We start from the raw sequence: 18,355 nt of genomic DNA, 5'->3' as shown, positions 1-18,355 counted from the left end.
TCTATTTTTACGTTCAAGGTCGTGGGGTTGAGATGAGACGTCACGATGACGCCACGACCACATCCCCCCTATACATCCACTGCGTATAAAGAAACGAGCGTGTGCTTCTACTACACGCCACCAGGGGACCCCACTCTTTTAAATCCCTATTCCCTGTTTTTTTCCTCTCCACACACCATCTCCTCCTCCTCCTCCGGACTCAGACGCTCGTACCCCGGTAGGTAGGTGGGTAGGTTTAGCTGCAGCAGTCGTTCTGTCACAGAGAAGCTCGGCTCTGATTTCACGCCACGACCCGGACCGGACAGAGACGCCTCCTCTTGTGCGGTATGTAACATAACGGGACTCGCTGGAAGCTGCTGCTGCTTGTGGTGGAAGCGACGTGTTTAGTCAGATTCTATCGTGGTGTAAAGACGGAGATTAAAGGCAACATGAAGAGATGCTAGTATACCGCAGAGCCTCGTCATTTTCCGTTATGTGAGAAATGCATATATCATTTTGAATGGTGCTTTTGAAGCTGTGACCGCCAGGCCTTGTTGCTAAGTGTCGTCACCGCGGCTGTATTACATTCAATTTGACGTCTTTAATAAGGTTTTGTGATATTACGGTAAAAAGCGAGCGGGCAGATTGACAGAAAAATCATTTTCATTCATTCATTTGCTGCCACCAGGCGTTTCATGTGAATTCGATTGCTTGTGTGGACATGTTAGTTTTTTTTCCCTGTGACCGGATCACTGGGACCAGTTCAGTGATTTGTCTGGGAGCTCCAGGAGGCTGCAGCTGCCGCCTTGTGCCGGCGGTGTGCGCTCCCTGCGGAGGCTGTCATCAGTGGACTGGTGATGGTGGTGGAGGGTGAACCCACTTCACTGGGCCCACCTCCTGTTTGACACCGGTACAGAAAACTCACACGGCACTTACTGGCAATCTGAACGTGTCAGACAACCAAACAAATGAAAAACGAAGCATTTAAATAAAATATATGCTTATTAATGTTCAATATCCCTCCTGGTGGAGTCAGTTTGTATTCCACCCAATTTCCTTTTTACTGGAGCCAGACTGGGCGATAACATCAGTCCATATTAGCATTTCACAGACATTTCGGTATCATTTGCTGATAAATTCCACTTTTATTAACAACTGAAGACATGTCCCTAACATCTGCTCTTGGTCACTAACTTTCCTTTTCACTGGAGCCCGATGGCGATTGGCCGATATAAGCCTCGAACTGACATCTCGGTACTTACAGAATAAACAATGCAGAACAGATGTGCATTTTCTACATTCAAGTTCTATATTTAGGGCCCGAGCACCAACAGTGGGTAGGCCCTATTTTTTCGATTATTCAGGCAAATTAATCACATTTTTTATGTCAGGCCTGGTGAAAATTTACATATTCTGACTGGAATAATTTGAAATCGGGGTGGCAAAATGGCTCAACAGCGCCCCCTCAAATGCAGCAATTCCGTCAGGTTTAATCGATCTTCACAAAATTTAGTACACATGTGTATCATGATCAAAGCACAATAAAGTCCTGGCACCAATTTGATTAACTCAACAGGAAGACGGCCATTTTTAATTTTGTGGTCACTAGGCCGTTTGAAAGAATAACAGTAGTTTGTGATTTACTATTTAACTCCAGCCAGGCTTCATACAGAAGAACATTTCGAAGGGTTCATTAAGCAGATAATTCATTGTTGTCAGTTTGCTTTAATGTCAAAATGTCAGTGTAGATTCCTTTGATGTCTTTGACTGTTGCCAAGGTGAAACATTTATAAGATCTGAAGAGAAACAATAGTGTTTTTGACCTGAACATATCTATAAATTTGTAGTATGTAGTGATAGTGATAGCACAACCTACTGCCAAACGGTGGTAAGCCTCATTTTATAACTTTAATTCGATTTTTCATAAAAGTTTCACCATGTGGTCTACACTTGATGTTGTGGACCGTAATGCCCGATTAGTGGGTGTGGTCTCTAGAATTGAAATCCATATTGGTCGCTCTGCTATTTACCTAGCTGAGGCCTCCACAGTATATATAGGATGCTATTCACTGCAGAATAAGGTGTCAGATGACAAACTGGCATGCTTTCAAAGGACGCACTTATTTTCCACACAGTAACTTGTGTCTTAGTATGTAGGTCATGAAAAGGCCAAGCAGTGGATGTATGAAAGCAGCCCTGCAGCCTTCAAATAATTGATGAGGCGAGCCATTCTCGGGTGTAAGGTGACTCATCCCTTGTGCTTTCCGGTTGAAATGTTTTGGCTGTGACATTAAAAACATTGTTACTTTCATTCAGAAGTAAAAACAACAACCTTGGGTTTATTATTTATTTAATCGGCATACAAGACTACAGGCATATGAGCTAAAAAATCCAGAGGCAAGGACTGTTAAATGTCACTGGTGTATGTGCACTGAATAGAAATGACATACTGGTGGGAAGGTTAAGCCTGAAAAGTTACAGACATTCAGGCCATTCAAGTTGTTACTGTAATTTGACAACTGTAATCAAATGCCATTTGGCGTTCTTTCTAAGGAAAGTTCACTGACGTTGGTATTATCATTCCCCCCATCAAAGCTGCAGGAAAGCTAAGATGGAGCCAAAACAGAAGAGGCACAAGAGAAAAGACCCAGGTGACTTTTAGAAACTGGGCCAACGGGGATACATGTGGTGTCAGAGGAGGGACCAAACTCTACACCACCTCCCAGCGCAGAGTATCAGCTCCGATTGGAGCACCTGTATTAGAAAATAATTGTACCCGTCCAACTCATAACTCTCCCTCCACTGGTTGTAAGTGGAGATTGCGAGAGAGCTTTCATAAGTAGGTATTAGGTTTATAATCCCGATGCTGTATAGGGAAGAGGGAATAGTAATCAGATTTATGTGTGACACAACAAAATTCATCCCTTGTTTCCGCAGTGTCCAGAAATAGACCACATATTATAAACCATCACTACGAATAAATAAATAAAAATATGATGATGCTTCACAGCAGCTGTCAGGTTTATTGTAAATACACAGCTGCAAGAGAACTATTTAAAAACAAATCCTTTTTTATAAATAATTGATGCAACAAATACACACAAGGACAAAATTTATTAAGCTGAATCATATAATAGTAGCTGATAGCCTTACAATAGACCTTAAAACTACTACAAAGGAATACTTAAGTAGAAAATAATGATAAGAGGACAGTCACATTGGACAGATTGAGTTTCATATCAGATCTGGCCACTGTGTTCTTGCAGCACAGAGAAGTACTCAACACTATTGTGTCTGAAAACAGACCTCAGTGCAGATCCTCTCAGGATCTGTTCACAGTGAGTTAATCAACCCAGTTCATGTGAGACAGATGGGCTGGTTATAACAGCTCTTCTCTCTGCTAATGAGAAACTCATGTGATTTTCATTTCTTAACTGTCATTCTGTCCAGCCACAGTCATTTGAAACGGGTGCTACCTCAGCGCTTTGTCCCTGTACTGTCCTGCTGTATCACATCCTCCTATCAGTCACCACACTTCCTGTCATTTAGTCAGCAAGACCTTTACTCGGTTTGGCACTGGAGGACCGAGAAGCAGCCAAGAATGAATTAGAACTTTCACTGGGTGATTTGAATGGGAGGAGTATATTTGACACTGATTTTCAGGCTGGATTTTTCTTCAGATTTTTAGTATTTGCAGGTTTATATTTATCTTTTTGATCACATTTGTATACTGAACCAGTATTGTCAGTTTTTATAATGCATCTTTTACATATACTTTAGCATAAATGTTGTTGCATTGCTTGAAAGAAAAACATTTCTTTATTTTTATTGAATCCATTTATAAACCAAGCATATACATGCATTAGACAGTTGAATTATTTAATCAAGTTAAAAAATGTTCAACTCTAATCGTTCCAAGGATTTTCAACATTTAAATTGAAGTAGTCACAGTGCACGTTAACAATGTGCTCGTTTAGTTTAGTTAGGGAGTAATGGGGACTGTTTACTATCTCCACAAAGAGGTCTACCCAATATCAAAGTTTCTGGTTAAGTCCGAAAAGGTTATAAGAGAATGTGCAGTAATAAATAAATCCAATAGAATTGAGAAACTTAACCCTCTACCGCATGTTGCTTCGCCGACAGTATCTCTCAGTTGCCCATATCTCCTTGTCAGTGTTTATGGGATCATTGTACACGTTCAACTGATGAACAAGGGTCAGAGCAGAGATGTTATCTGCCTGTCGGCGTCCAGACTCCACAATATCTCTAATCGACCGTGTCTGTGGAAGTTTTAGGTTCAAGGTTTTACATGGCGAGCAAGTTACACAATCACCTTGTGTGTGGTTTAGTCATCAGTTCTTATCGGCTTTAGAGGTTTCAAACTCAAAATATGACCTCTGTGTGAATTAGTGTGTGTGTGTGTGTGAATGTTTAAATTTCTGGTGCAATAGTTTGATAAAGAGCTTTTCAGTTCTCTGTTAATCTCTTGTTTTGCCTTGTTTATCATGTCTGGTCAGTCTCTCCTCTATTAAGATCTAAGCGATTTGATCATTAATCGAGAACCCTGACAGTGACTGTGAAGTGATTTACCGATGTGGTGACGTGGGGTCTGGAGACAAGAATTACCAGATAGTTGTTTTTCTTTTTCTTGTGATCTGCGTGTAATGTAGGATTTTCTATGCAGATATGGTTGATGAGTGGTGACACTGTGCTCTGGAAGCTGCACACTCAGGCTAGTTTTCTCCATACAGACTCTAATGGTCATGACAAGACACTACAGTGGCCGAGGGTCAAATAAATGTCCTAGTGTGGACACAGTTGTGTGGTGCAGATGAAGCAGAGCAGAGGAGTAAAGCCGCCGGCGCAGTGAAGAAGGTGGGAGATGTCAGTTTGATGGGTGACTCATTTGAAGTGCCCCTCACAACCCCGTACATTGTCCTCTCAGCCTTATCGCTAAGAAAACATATAGTCTTGGGTAAATTGTGGTTTAGGAAGAAGCCAGAGTGCTGACTGTGGAGTTAACAACGTGCTCACTCCTCAAGAGGAAGTTAGTAGCAAGAAATAGGGAAACAAAAGTAGAGCGTGCAGGGAGATGAGGTGGGTGAGTGTGCTCAGTATCGCTGCTGTGTGAGAAAACTACAAGGTCGATGCACAGTCAGAGGGAGATGAGCCATGGAGGTAAGCTGTGAAGAGCTGAGAGAACAACGCCCACCCAATCCCCAGCGAGGACAGAGGCGGCTCGCTGACCTGCTCTGAAACCCCCCCCACCCACCTCCTCTCCTCCTTCACCACTGGAGCCGCCAGCAATAGCCTCAAGTCCCCATCCAACCCAAACACAACCACAGCTGCATTCACGCCCGCCTCAAACAACCTAGACATCCACGCATGCTGTGCAGTCTCCATGAAACCGATCCGGAGGAATTTGTGATGTTATTGTCACACGAGTGTACACATACACACTTGCACAAACACAAAAACCCACGAGTCAGCAGAGATCTGAGGCGGAAAAGCTGCGTTGGAGAGTCGTGACTCGTGACTGAGGGAAACGGGGGGGGGAGGGCTGGAGAGGAGGAGGAGAGAGGAGGAGGCAGGTTTCACACACGCACAGGCAGGTTGTGATTGGTGCACGGAGGGGGTGGAGAGAATGGAAAGGGGTAAATGAGAAGCATCTTTTCACTCTGAGGGCGTCCTGTACTGTACCAAAAATAGGTAGCTTCCTAGCCACATCATCTGTTTGCTCTAAATTATCCTTTTAGCATAAAGGGGGGGAAGATCTTCTCCTGCATCAGTTTAACGCTGAAAAGGCTTATGCATAAAACATCTCCATTCAAGGACACGCGTGACGCACAGATGTTCCAGTGGTGATAGATTGCTTTAATATTGTGTTATCTCTGCAGTGATGGCTAAGAGCTCTATCTTGAGGGAGCTGTCAAGATGTTACATTATCATCCTGAACTGTGGTTTACTAAGAGAATGCTATTGTGTGCTATTCTCCCTATTTAGGATTAATAAGTATGGGCCAAGGTTTTTAGTAATCACCTTTTGGAAAGGACTTTTTCATTCTTTCATTTCAATATTCATTCCAGCTTCTCAGTTATGAAGTTTTGCTGCATTTAGTTTTTTTATGTATTGCTCGTGAACTGAATGTTTGAGGATTTGGAAGAAGTTGTTTGACTGAAAACTGCCAAGCTGCAGTAACTGAGGCCTGTATTTGGTTTGGGCCACGGCAAACCAGTGAGTCTCGGATAATGATTCCTGGACTTGGTTTTAAGTTGGCTGGGTGTAATCTGTTCTAAACAGGCCTGTTGACTGTGTTGAGGATATTGTTTGCATCATCTTAGGCCAAATTTGATACTCTTTATGTGCTACCCTCCTCGTCGGGATTATTATTATGTATTTGGTTTTGCCCGCATCATACCTGAGAATTAAGACTTTTCAATAATCATTCTGCAAGTTATCCCCATCCAAAAAAACAGCGTTTTTGTGTGGAGCCAAACCGATTTAGATCATTTTGGCTGATATGAGCCTTTTACAGACATTACACAATATGCCAAGATATGAAAAGTTAGAATAAATAATAATAAATGCAAATTAGTATGTTAATTTATGTTAGTGTTTTACGTAAAAAACATTTCTAAATATATGGTTGTATTTTTGTGTTTTATTTATAGTTAGTTGTCATAATTTTTTGGTATTTTTACTCCCGCCTGAAATCCATATACCGCTAAATAAAAATTCTGGCTTTACATGATTCAGGTTATTATGATCTCTTGTTTTTGTACTTTTGGGTTTAAATGCATACATTTTGTTTTCGTGATCCCCTTGAAAATTAACAAGACAAATAATTAGATCACACCACCCTGACTCTGTTATCTGGTATTTTATTGACACCACAAGTATTAACTGAGAAAACAATTTATTTTAAAAAGAGTCATTAGTTGCAGCTCCAAACAGCTGATATTATTGACAATGATATTTTTGATGTAAACATATTTTCAGTTATTACCTTGTATTTGAGGTGGTGTACCATCTTGTTACTAAAGCAAGTCTATGTAGTAATGTTGGTGAACGCAAAATTGCTTCATTCTAACTTTTGAAATGTACCAGTCCTCCTATTGTTGAAAGATGTTTAACAGATAATTTCCTGTGTCTTTACAGATATCCCCTAACTTACATTTACAACAACCGCAAGGAAACAAGTGAGCAAATCATTGGACAGGAACACAGCACTGGAACAAACAGCAATAAAAAAAGGGACGACCACTGAGTTACTCGCTGACACACAGATTGACACTTTGAACTGCCGGGGCTTCAGATAAATGGCTGACAAGCAGATCAGGTAAAGTTGAGTGTGAAACAACCACAAAGATTATATGCTGCACTGCGGCCTTGGTCTTATCTAGCATCCTTTGACACTTCATAATTTTGTCTCTTTCACCTTCGTCATCACCTTCCTCCAGTTTGCCTGCCAAACTGATCAATGGGGGGATCGCTGGCCTGATTGGAGTGACCTGTGTGTTTCCCATTGACCTGGCCAAGACTCGCTTGCAAAACCAGCAAAATGGATGTCGCCTCTACTCCAGCATGTATGAGACTTCTGCGTTTTCCATTTACACATTAAACAGCAGAGACACCCAGTTCATCATCAGATTCTCTGCACATCCTGTCGGCAGCTGTTTGACTGATTTACCATCTGTTGTGTTTGTGTTTCAGGTCAGATTGCCTTATTAAGACCATCCGGTCAGAGGGGTATTTTGGAATGTATAGAGGTAGGTTTTTTAACAATATGGTGTAAATGTATATTAAGATGAAAAATGTCACATCGTTATCATAATAAAAGCCACATTTTTAGTTCTTGAGATTCGTACTTTTCGTCAGGATATCTTTCCTGATCTCTGTCCTTTTTATCCTCCCAGGAGCGGCGGTGAACTTAACACTAGTCACGCCAGAGAAAGCCATCAAATTGGCTGCCAACGACTTCTTCAGGCAACACCTCTCTAAAGACGGGTGAGCCATGAATGTGCCGACAGGCTGAGTGACACGTACCCGCTCCCTTCATTCGTTCACACTGTGATTAGCTGCCGTGTTTACTAACATGTAACCTGACACATTAGCTGTCTGTATTCTCACCGTGGCTCCGGTTAATCCTCCACTGCTCTGGCATCTCCTCCAAGGCACCGGGCTTTACATTGCATTGTACATGGTGCTTTGTTAATGTATGGTTAAAAAAATTACAGACTTACGTGTGTGTTTGTGTGTGCGTGCGTGCGTGTGTGCGTGTGCCTGTGCGTGTGTGTGTGCATACGTGTGACAACAGAGGCCGTGTCTGAAATCATGTCACTAATTAAATTATCACACAATGGTATCACATCTCAAATCATTAGCAACCATCATCTGGTGTTGCTTGAACCGCCTGAGCCCCCTCTGTCTCCCATGAGCCCTGTCTGCACAGATAAACCTAAAGAACTCTGGGGCATCTATCTCCATCACTATGGCGACAAACATGCAGGCTGATTAATGATTGACTCGTCTGGTCGAGCCGCTCAACTTGTGAATTATTAATCTGCCCTTGTGCCTGATGTGTTGATGTGGAAAGATTAGCATCGCTAGCACAGGTAGTGGCAGCTCCTTTTTTCCAGGACTGTGGAAATAAACTTGTTCATACTCTCACTCTGTTAATCTGGTGTCTGCTTGTGATCGGATCTTTTTTATTGTCTGTTTTTGTTTCAGGAAACTCACTCTTGTTAAAGAGATGCTGGCTGGATGTGGGGCGGGTACATGCCAGGTGAGTGAGTGAGATGCTGCTTTAATGCCATCCTCCTGTTCTCCATCTTGACCTCCGCCCTTAGCACTGGCAATGTCAGCTCACGATCAAACCACGAGCCTCAGCCTCCAGAAACTTTTAAGCATAGCTCCATTTAAACGAGAGGTGGCCGCTGCAGTAAGGTGCTCGCAGTCCGTCTCTGTGGATTTCTCCTGCTATCTCTGATCTGAATGTGACATTTTCATGAATGATTTCTAATTACTGAAATGCTGTCCTGTCAGAGACAATGGCAGCTGGAGGTGAGTGATCAGATAAGACATTGTGAGAGTGCTTGCCTGCTTGGCTGTGAGTGAGTGAGTCAGAAGGAAAATGCCTGTTGTTAATGAGGCCAAAGGCTTCAGGCCCAAGGAGAATGATTAGATTAAGTGTAGCAGACCTTGGATTAAGATTGCAGCCGAGTACACGGCCATCTCACCCTTAATCCAGTTAACTAGTTACTACTGTGTGGATTACGGAGGAAAACAAGAGTTGACGTTTAGCTAATGATTGCCAGTAGGTTTACACTGGACACACATTTTGTCTGACCCACTCGGTGCTATTCAACCCTAAACTGACACTATACTGACACTGAATTAAAGTCCTTTGTTTTGTTTGATTTTCAGGTTATTGTCACAACTCCTATGGAGATGTTGAAAATCCAGCTCCAAGATGCTGGACGAATTGGTAAGACAAAGGAGAAAATGACATCCAGATGGTGTTTTGTAATCAGGAATGTGGTGTGTGTGATACACTTGACAAACAGTGGCCTCATGTGGCCATGTTAGTTATTACAACTGCTTTATCCTAATTTCTTTTTACTGTTATGGTTTCAAAATGTCTGCCCAAATGACTGCTATTACCATCATTGTCATTATCATTTCAAATAGCTGTAAACTGCTGTCGTTAATATTGTGGGACTTGTACTCTGCAGCTGCTCAGAGGAAGCTGATGCCAGAGACAGTGGTAGCAGGTTCTGTCGAGCCCAAGTCCCCGACAGCCATCCAGCTCGCAAGAGAACTGCTGAGGGAAAAGGGCATAGCTGGGCTGTATAAAGGTCTTGGTGCCACATTGCTCAGGTAAAAAAATTTGGCCAATCCAGGACTTTTACCAACCACCTCCGACAAACTGTGCTCATCTGTCTGATTCTTTCTTTTTGCAGGGATGTCCCTTTCTCCATCATCTATTTCCCCCTCTTTGCCAACCTGAATAACCTGGGCAAAAGAGGTGCAGATGGACCCGCTCCTTTCTACGTGTCATTCATATCGGGCTGCGTCGCGGGCAGCACAGCCGCTGTGGCCGTCAACCCTGTCGATGGTGAGCAGCGAGGCCGTGAACACTGTTACAGGAACGCAATCACCGATGCTTAATATTCACCTGAGCTCTGTGTGTTGCAGTGATAAAGACGCGCCTGCAGTCCCTGAACAGAGGAAGCACAGAGGACACGTACAGCGGAGTGACAGACTGCATCAGGTGACCTCATTGTGTCTTTTCTGTGTGTGAGGCAGGCAGGGTGTTTACTGCACCACCATAACTACTGACACACAGCTACTGCTGGCTGCGTGTTTCAAGTTATATAACCACCTTTCATTTTTGCTCTCTAGGAAAATCCTCCATAATGAGGGTCCGTCAGCCTTCCTGAAGGGAGCCTACTGTCGAGCCCTGGTCATCGCACCTCTGTTCGGCATTGCCCAGGTGATGTACTTCTTGGGCGTTGGTGAATTTCTACTCAGCTGCTTGCCGAAAAAAGACAAATAAGAAGCACCTCCTCTCTGCCTTTCCCTCCCATAATGCATCACACCAATCGCGTGAGGAATCAACTCGGTCTGAAAGAGGGTTTTTTCGATGGGTCAACGCATGACCAGTCAGTTCATTGTGTTTTGGAATTCTTTTTGTGTTGAATGTTGAAATAATTTAGGAGAGAGCATTTGTTTGCCAAGCTGCCTGTGGTGGCACACACAATTCCAGTAGGCAGTGCTCCGCCAGCTCCCTGGAAATGAAGCCACAAATATCAGTTGACGTTTTAATGGAACTTTGCTTTATAATTAAGACATTTTATTGCTCTTTTTGAATATGATTGTTGAATTCCCAAAGGGGATGTACTGCCCTCGGTTGCTGCAGCTGTTAATTCCCTGCAGGGTTTTTTTCCCCAAACAACATTCGCCTCTAAATCACGGAGAAGTCTATAGTGATCTATTGAAAATTACACTCATATCTAGCTAAATGAAAATCCTTGAAACCATTAGCTCTGTAGGAAATCTGCTAAAATGCTATTTAATAATTCCCCTAGATCTTAAGTCTTAATGGAAGATAGTATACTTAGGGGTAGAGCAAAAATATAAGCCTCCATCTCCAAAGACCCAGGGAATGTGTTGAAATGATAGCAGCACCTAGGATCTCTCCTGAGAATCCACATCCCTTCCTGTAAATGGCTGCAATGAACTCAGCTATTCAGCTCCAAGCAGACTCTGATTGCCTTGGCTTTTTAAGTAGATCAGGTTCCATCTGATAGTTAGTGCTGCCATAATGGTTCCACTGTTTCTGCCTTTGTAAAAGATAGCTCTGTGTCCTGGTCACACACTCGACTGAAGAGACACCGTTATTATGCACCAACCGTCTGCACGTTCACATTGTTAAACATCGACACAGAATCGCAAAAAGGTACCATCTATGTTATTTTATTCTGGGGAATGAAACCGACGAGCATGATCTACTTGAGGCCAAACCCCAATCAGTGATGTCACAGCGGGGTTCGCCGTCGTGGAATGATGGAAAACACCCGCTGTGACATCACTGATTGGATTGTGGCCAAAAGAGTGGCCTGCTTTAAAACCTTCAGTCCACAGTGTTGTCACAGTTTCGGAGCAGTGGCGTTTTTTCCCCTCTCTGTGATTCACTGTGAATACAAATGAAAGAATTAGCAGCGAACACTAAATGGGCTGAGAGTAATTTTAATAGAAAAGCCAGATTATTAGTAGAAGTTCAGTAATGATGCTGATTAAAAGCTGGACATCTCCTGCTGAGGCCTGATGAGAACAGTCACCCATTGTGGAGCCACTAACTCCTTAGATCCAGACGTAATTATTGTTTACAGATGAGTTAAAACTCAAATTTAAATTCTCTTCTCCGAACTTGAACTCAGAGGCAGAACCCCAAAGATCAGATGATTCTCTATCCGAAAGTCGGACCAATGTTGTTTTCATTGTTTTCACCAAACATCTCAGTTTGTTTGCTTTAGAGGTTTTGTTTGCTTTAAGCGTTTATGCACCACCACACCAAAGCCCTGCCATTGGTTTATCTTGTCGGAGATCAAGGTGACTTTGAGGTGTATCAACCAATCACATTCCTTCCTCGCTCCCACAAGTTCAAGCAGCTCTTCAACTCGTACTGTTGCACTGTAGATGCGCGGTGCAACTTTATCAGTGTAATATCATTTTGTGGGAGTGAGACCTATTTATCAATATTCATTTATATAGGCGATATAGCCCTATATACAGTGTTTGTATGTGTCGTTTTTTTTTTCTGTGTCAAAGTGTCCACCTTAACTATATTGTACATATGCAGATGATATGAACTTTTATGTTTTAGGATTTATCGGTTTGTTTTGTACGTGATGGCTTATTTGCACACCTACCTCTCCAGCTCCCCCCCCTCGATCCATACCGTGGTGATTTTATGTTGTGATGATGTGGACATATCAAATGACAGAACATGTTATAATGCAACAAGCAACACATGAACTTAAATGCAGCAGATTAATGAGGGTTTATTATTGTATGCAAAGGGGAACGTTAGCGTCGACCTAACCTGGTGTTGAGGAGGTGCCTTTCACCCGAGTCTGTCGGTCGGCCTATCGTCCTGTTTCCTGCTGTTTTATTAACAAGGACCAAATGAAGCATCATCCTATAATGATGGTAGAAAATGTAATTCGTTTTAAGTGAATGACTTATGGCACTACTGCAAACAGTTCTGGAAATAAAATACGTTCCGATCGAAGCCGGTATATCAGGTTGTAAATCCATCTTTCTGAAGGGTGCTTCGCTCATGATGCAGCTGCAACACGACGGCGGCGGCACTAACGGCCGAGGCGGCGCCAACTGAATCACATGCTAGTAAATCTTAGCGTCATCAGTGTCTTAAGTGAGAGTCATAGGTCAGGTCATCGACTGGCCCCTCCAGCGATGTTGACATGTGACGAGCAGAGCCACAGAAAAAAAGAGAAAAGACCTGCCTGTCCACATGAGCTCGTCTTTTTCCAATTACTGTTGTTTTTGTTTTTTCTCGACATTGCGATTGCCAGTTCATCTCATATATGCTGTTATTGTGATCATAATGCCTATTTATGTGTTGTTGAGATGATTGTAATGATTTTGAACCCCCCCGAACCCCCCACCTGAAACCCTCCCAGATTTGTTTTGATCTGTTTTTGGTTGAATCTTGAAAAATGTTGTGCAAGTCATTTTGTTTTATTCTGCCTGTGAATTTTCCTCTGACCTTGATCATTCGGTTTCGTACGTGCGTGCCTGTGTGTGTGTGTGTGTATGTGTGTGTGTGTCTGACTGTGTAGTGCTGTAGTTGATGTGAAGTTCTTAGTGTGACACTGCGGTATTTTTCTCTTGGATTGTCAGACCCATGCCTCTCCCCCCCTCGTTCCTTCTACCTGTCACAAGCTCCTCTGCCACCTAGCGCCCACAGCCAGGGTGCAGGTTAGACGCAGAGGAGCTCTGAACACCAAATGTAAGACCCAGAGTGTAAACAATCAAAGAAAGCACAAAGGATTATTAGGCACAAGAGACCACAAGGCCAACTTTAAATACTAAGTCCCAGGAAAACTATGTGCTGCTTTGGCGGACGTGGATCAGAGTCCGATTTCTTTCAGGAGAGGTTGAATGAGTTTCTAGTCTTGTAAGAAAGTTTCTCTGTGTCTGTAACACTTGTTCCATAGGGCTGAGACAGCAGGTCATGATAAGAGACCCATGTGATGGTGTCCACTATGTAAGCCATCAGCAGTTAGTGAAAAATGTATATTGCCTACATAATCTAAATGAATCAGATATAAGAATGTAACTTAGATATTATAAGATTTATTATAATTATAGTGAAGAGTTTATTACATTTTAATCTAAAGATTTGTGCTTTACACGTTCACCGAAGTATCTATGAACCAGCTCACTGATATGCAATAAGTAGAAGCCACACACAGATGGACACTAGAAAAATACATAAAAATAAAGTGAAAAAAAAACCAACACCTCACTGAACACAGCCTGTCAATCACGACATCACACAATGTATGAATAATGCAACCGGGACCTTGGAGGCGTTCTGGGGTCTGAGCCTCTGTTCTCTTCCTCCAAGAGGAACTGTGCATTACAGCACTTTAAAAATAACAAGGACCCCACTGTCCATCTGCAGAGAGTCTCTCTACGACGCGGAGGGTGTTTATGAATATATGTGGTGAATGACACGGTTGTCCTAGACATTGTTTACAATGAAAAATGCAATGGAAGAAAAAAAAAAAGAAATCTGTTCCCTGTCACAATTTGTTGTTCAATAAACGGGACTGTCCTGGAATCATCTGATGTGGTCGTTTGTGTTGAGGATGACTTTTCTCTTTCAAGGTCCAATGGTTGTGTGACAGAACACAAAAGAACTGACGCCACCATTTTCCTGTTTGCAGTAGCGTCGTGAAAGTCAAAACAGCGGGGCCATGTTTTGAGGAGTATGGGGATGACACGGGTGGCTCCTCGGGGCTCAGGGACAGCTGAGACTGATGTGAGGCGATGATCTGCCGCCTCGTCGAGCCACCACCAGGTGTCAGTGTGGGGTCGCAAGTGGAGCCATGGGGCTGGCGTGGGGGGGAGACTGATGAGTGTCAACAGTGCTGAGCACTACAGGTGTATGTTAGGCTCAGGTGGCAGTAAATCATGGGCTGTGATCTCACTCTCCAGCTCCCTCGCTCTCTTATTCTCATTCAAGCTGCCTCCTGTCTCCTGCAGCTCAGGCACCTTTCTTTTAACCTTTGCAATTTCTAAGCGTCACTTGAGAAATTATGTTTATATTAACCTGCACGATAAAAGTATGACAAATATATGTCTTCCCGGAGTATTTGACCTGATGGGATTTATAAATCTCACATGATTCCTGCACGTTTCAGCAGAACCGATGCTGTGACAGCGGTTTATACATTATTAATTCCCTGGTGTTTGCTATGTATTCACCATGATGTTTATAGCATTAGTTTCCAGGGAGCTATTTTACAGCAACCTGCAGCATAATTACACCACAGCACCTTCGTTTAATCCTGCACACACACTCATACGCACACACACACACACACACACACACACACACACACACACACACACACACACACACACACACACACACACACACACACACACACACACACACACATAGACATAGGTACTGCTGTGTTTCTATATGTCTGCAGGTCTTATTTCACCCAGAGTCAGATTTCATATTGAATTGTGTGCCTCTTTCCGAGACTCCTTTCATCCGACCGTCTACTCCAGTGTTTACACACACAACAGATTAAGCCAAAAGCTTCCAATTTTCTACAATGAACAGATTTTGAAATATATGTGGGAATGAGCACCAGCCACTGTTCTTATGCTCATTTAAAACCCCTTTCATGTGTCATGACTTAAGCCTCCTCTAATATTATAACCATTATTATTAGTTATTAATGCTTTCTTGCAAAAGGAGGGGAGAGGGTGGAGGAGTCTGAGTCGAGCTTAAAGGGAGCGACTGATGGAGAGAGTGAGGGGGGGGGGTCAAGAGGGGGGGGGGGGACTGTATGACCATCGATAGAAGGAGCAGAGAGCCGGAGGAAGGGAGGGGATGGTGCTGATGTGTATATAGGTCACTAAATCAATGGGAATCAGGTTTTTGAGGGGGATAGAAGGGGGGGTATTTATAGATACCAGAGGAGACAGATGCATCAGTGACAGGCACAATGATGCTGGGGCCACGGGAGGGGAGGATCTGGGAAGAGGCTGTGGTCAAATTAGCCGGCAGAAAAATTCTCCTAACAAATGGCAAAAGATTCTCCATGGTAAACAAATGGCATGGAGTGCAATGCAAAACAAAATATAATCAAATGGAAATCACTGCGGGACGCTTTGAGCAAATTACCTTCCAAGCTCTATTGACAAAACGCAGGCCTGTTACTGTTAGTTGCGATATTGCAAATGCGCAGCAGCATTTGCATCTTCAGTCCTGCTCTGCTCACATCCTATTGAATTGTAATCTGTGATATGAGGGAGTCACGTGCCTGGATGGAATATTAGTCTGTTTTGCAGGCTGGTAAGGAGAACGTGTACATTTATATAACTCAGAGGCAGCGTGAGAGCTGCTGAGTGGCTGTGAAGTTCAATAAAAACATAACATTTCGTCTTTTTTTTTTCAACCTTTTCCACCAAAATGGCTGAGAGGATTCGTGCTGTGTTATTAATAACTGTCAAGAGTTTTATCCCATTTATTAAATAATGTTCCATGTCTCAGTCCAACAGCTTCAAGTGACAAGGAGTCCTGTCACCAATTGGAAAATTTGTTCTCAGAACAAGAAGGAAAAATAATTGAAGAAATAGTTTTAAATTGGCTTCTGACAGGATTTTTTCCCACTGGGACTAAGTCAAGGTCATGGACAGACTGTTCCTCCTCCGCTGGCGTAGCTGCCGATGTGTGATGCAAGACAAACTGAATAAATAATCTACATCTCACTTCTGCATCATAGAGAGGATCTGCCCAGCAGTCACATTAGCTTTCATCACAAACTGGCAGAGGACGCACTCATTTACTCTCTGAGAGCTCTTAGTCTCTGGCCTGTTCCTAATAATGTGATCTGCACACTTTCATAGGGCAGCGTCCTGAACATGAGCCCCTCAGATGAGTGTGTGCATAAGGAATTGGGATGTGGATATGCAGCAGGTGGAGCATTTATAGTTGAAGTGTCAGGACCAGATGGTTTCTTCCTTATGTCACTGTTTGAAGACATTAAATCAGAGCGTTTATAAGATTTTACAAATTGATCCATTAAAACGTGTCATTGAGACCACACAGCATGTTGTGGCTTTAATGACTCATTTGTCATCTTGATTTGTCATCTTGATTTTTTTCCCTTTGGAATTCCAGTTAATGTGATATATAGTGAGATGATGTTTCTATTATTTTTTATGACCCGGCCAACGTATATAAATCAGGGAAAACGTATATAAATCCTCACAGCTGAGAGGCTGGAACTGGCCAGACGTTGTAATTTTTGCTTGATAATTAATATTACATAAATGGTATTAATATTTTGGGGAAATCAGAGCTAATGTAATTTTACATAAAGAAACCAATGATCATCCAATAAAATATAATACATTTTATAGATAAAACAACCACAATATACCTGGCAGCTAAAGGTTCATTGAGCAAGTATCATAAATACTAAAAAAGTAATGATGAAACCAATCAACCTGTCCAGGATGTACTCTTCCTCTCTCCACCCCCCCATCCCTGACCCTTACAGGACAAGCTGTACAGTTTAAGTTTATGTTTCATATTTTCTATTTTAACATCCTGGAACAGGGCTGTAGCCTAAAAACAGTGAGGTCCAGGGTGTGGGGGGGTGATAGTTAGTCCGATTTCCACATGCAAGAAACCTCTTTTATTGGTGTTTGAAATGTAAATATGAAATAACAAACAATACATTTGAACTGAATTAAGCGTGCACCTGTCATTGAGACGTTTTCAACTGGTTGTTTTTTAAATCAAGGTGTTTCATACCTCATACTTGGTGTCCTCACGATAATGTAAAGTTAACTGATTATATACATGAATGCATGAGTTTGACTGGACACTCGATAATTACACATTGTGAAGAGGTTTCCAGTTACCTCATGGAACTTAAAAATGAGAAAAAAACCAATGCACTATCATGGATCATGAATGACATGAGGCTGCAGCAGATCGTGCAGGCGGGGACGATTCTTAACACAGCTGCAAAAGTCACTTTTCCCCATTTTGTCCTCTGAGCCACAGTGAACCGCTGCTTATTAGAGAGAGGGAGAGAGAGAGAGACAGAGAGAGAGAGAGAGAGTAAGAGCAAGAGAGAGAGAGAGGAGGGGGAGGTAGGAAGAGAGGGAGGCAGTCAGAGAAAGAGAGAGAGAGAGAGAGAGAGAAGAGAGAAGAGAGGAGAGGGAGGGAGATAGTGCGAGTCTCAAACTGGTGAGCCCTACCTATTCGCTAGGAGGAGAGGAGCCGCTGCTGAGGAGCAACACAACAACAAAACAGCGACACTACTACAAACCACAGCGGCGGAGTTCGCGGTCTGCACGCCGGAGGAGTGAGGAAGACAGAGAGAACCCACAGCCATGTATCTGAACAGGGAAGAGGACAGCGGCAAAGGTAAGAGGAGGAGCCCCCACCGCCCCCCCACTGACACTTTCAAGGTGTTTCACATCTGACCCCCGCGGTTCTTCTTTTTTACTATGAGGGGACATGACAAGGTGGGGACGCGTCCCTCACACACATCTTGCACGTTTTGGACTATATCCTTTGATTTTT

General features: G+C 42.9%; 2 protein-coding genes across 2 annotated transcripts in view; both read left to right on the top strand.

Annotated features, from left to right (window-relative positions):
- The first annotated feature begins 193 nt into the window (after nt 1-193).
- On the top strand, nt 194-14,353 carry slc25a22a (solute carrier family 25 member 22a). The gene is made up of 11 exons (XM_061075978.1): nt 194-324; nt 7,138-7,318; nt 7,440-7,565; nt 7,693-7,748; nt 7,896-7,986; nt 8,710-8,764; nt 9,406-9,466; nt 9,714-9,858; nt 9,942-10,096; nt 10,177-10,252; nt 10,384-14,353. Exons 2-11 carry the CDS (start codon nt 7,299-7,301, stop codon nt 10,535-10,537), a joined length of 939 nt encoding a protein of 312 aa, XP_060931961.1. The 5' UTR covers nt 194-324; nt 7,138-7,298; the 3' UTR covers nt 10,538-14,353.
- Nucleotides 14,354-18,144: 3,791 nt separating this feature from the next.
- syt7a (synaptotagmin VIIa) overlaps nt 18,145-18,355 on the top strand; it is a 76,792-nt gene continuing 76,581 nt past the window's right edge. Inside the window, exon 1 of the mRNA XM_061076801.1 lies at nt 18,145-18,196. Within this exon, the coding sequence (XP_060932784.1) occupies nt 18,163-18,196 (34 nt within the window). The 5' untranslated portion in view covers nt 18,145-18,162. The remainder of the gene's footprint in view (nt 18,197-18,355) is intronic.

This window comes from Limanda limanda, chromosome 8 (assembly GCF_963576545.1).
Source record: "Limanda limanda chromosome 8, fLimLim1.1, whole genome shotgun sequence".
Lineage (NCBI taxonomy): Eukaryota > Metazoa > Chordata > Actinopteri > Pleuronectiformes > Pleuronectidae > Limanda > Limanda limanda.
The sequence above is the reverse complement of the archived record's forward strand: the minus strand, read 5'-3'. Positions and strand labels throughout refer to the sequence as shown.

What these genes read in the sequence shown, in the direction of transcription:
- slc25a22a (XM_061075978.1), top strand. Translation starts at nt 7,299, where the DNA reads ATGGCTGACAAGCAGATCAG. An exon ending in CAACACCTCTCTAAAGACGG is followed by an intron (nt 7,987 to 8,709) that starts GTGAGCCATGAA and finishes TTTTTGTTTCAG; the next exon opens with GAAACTCACTCTTGTTAAAG. An exon ending in CTTGGTGCCACATTGCTCAG is followed by an intron (nt 9,859 to 9,941) that starts GTAAAAAAATTT and finishes TTCTTTTTGCAG; the next exon opens with GGATGTCCCTTTCTCCATCA.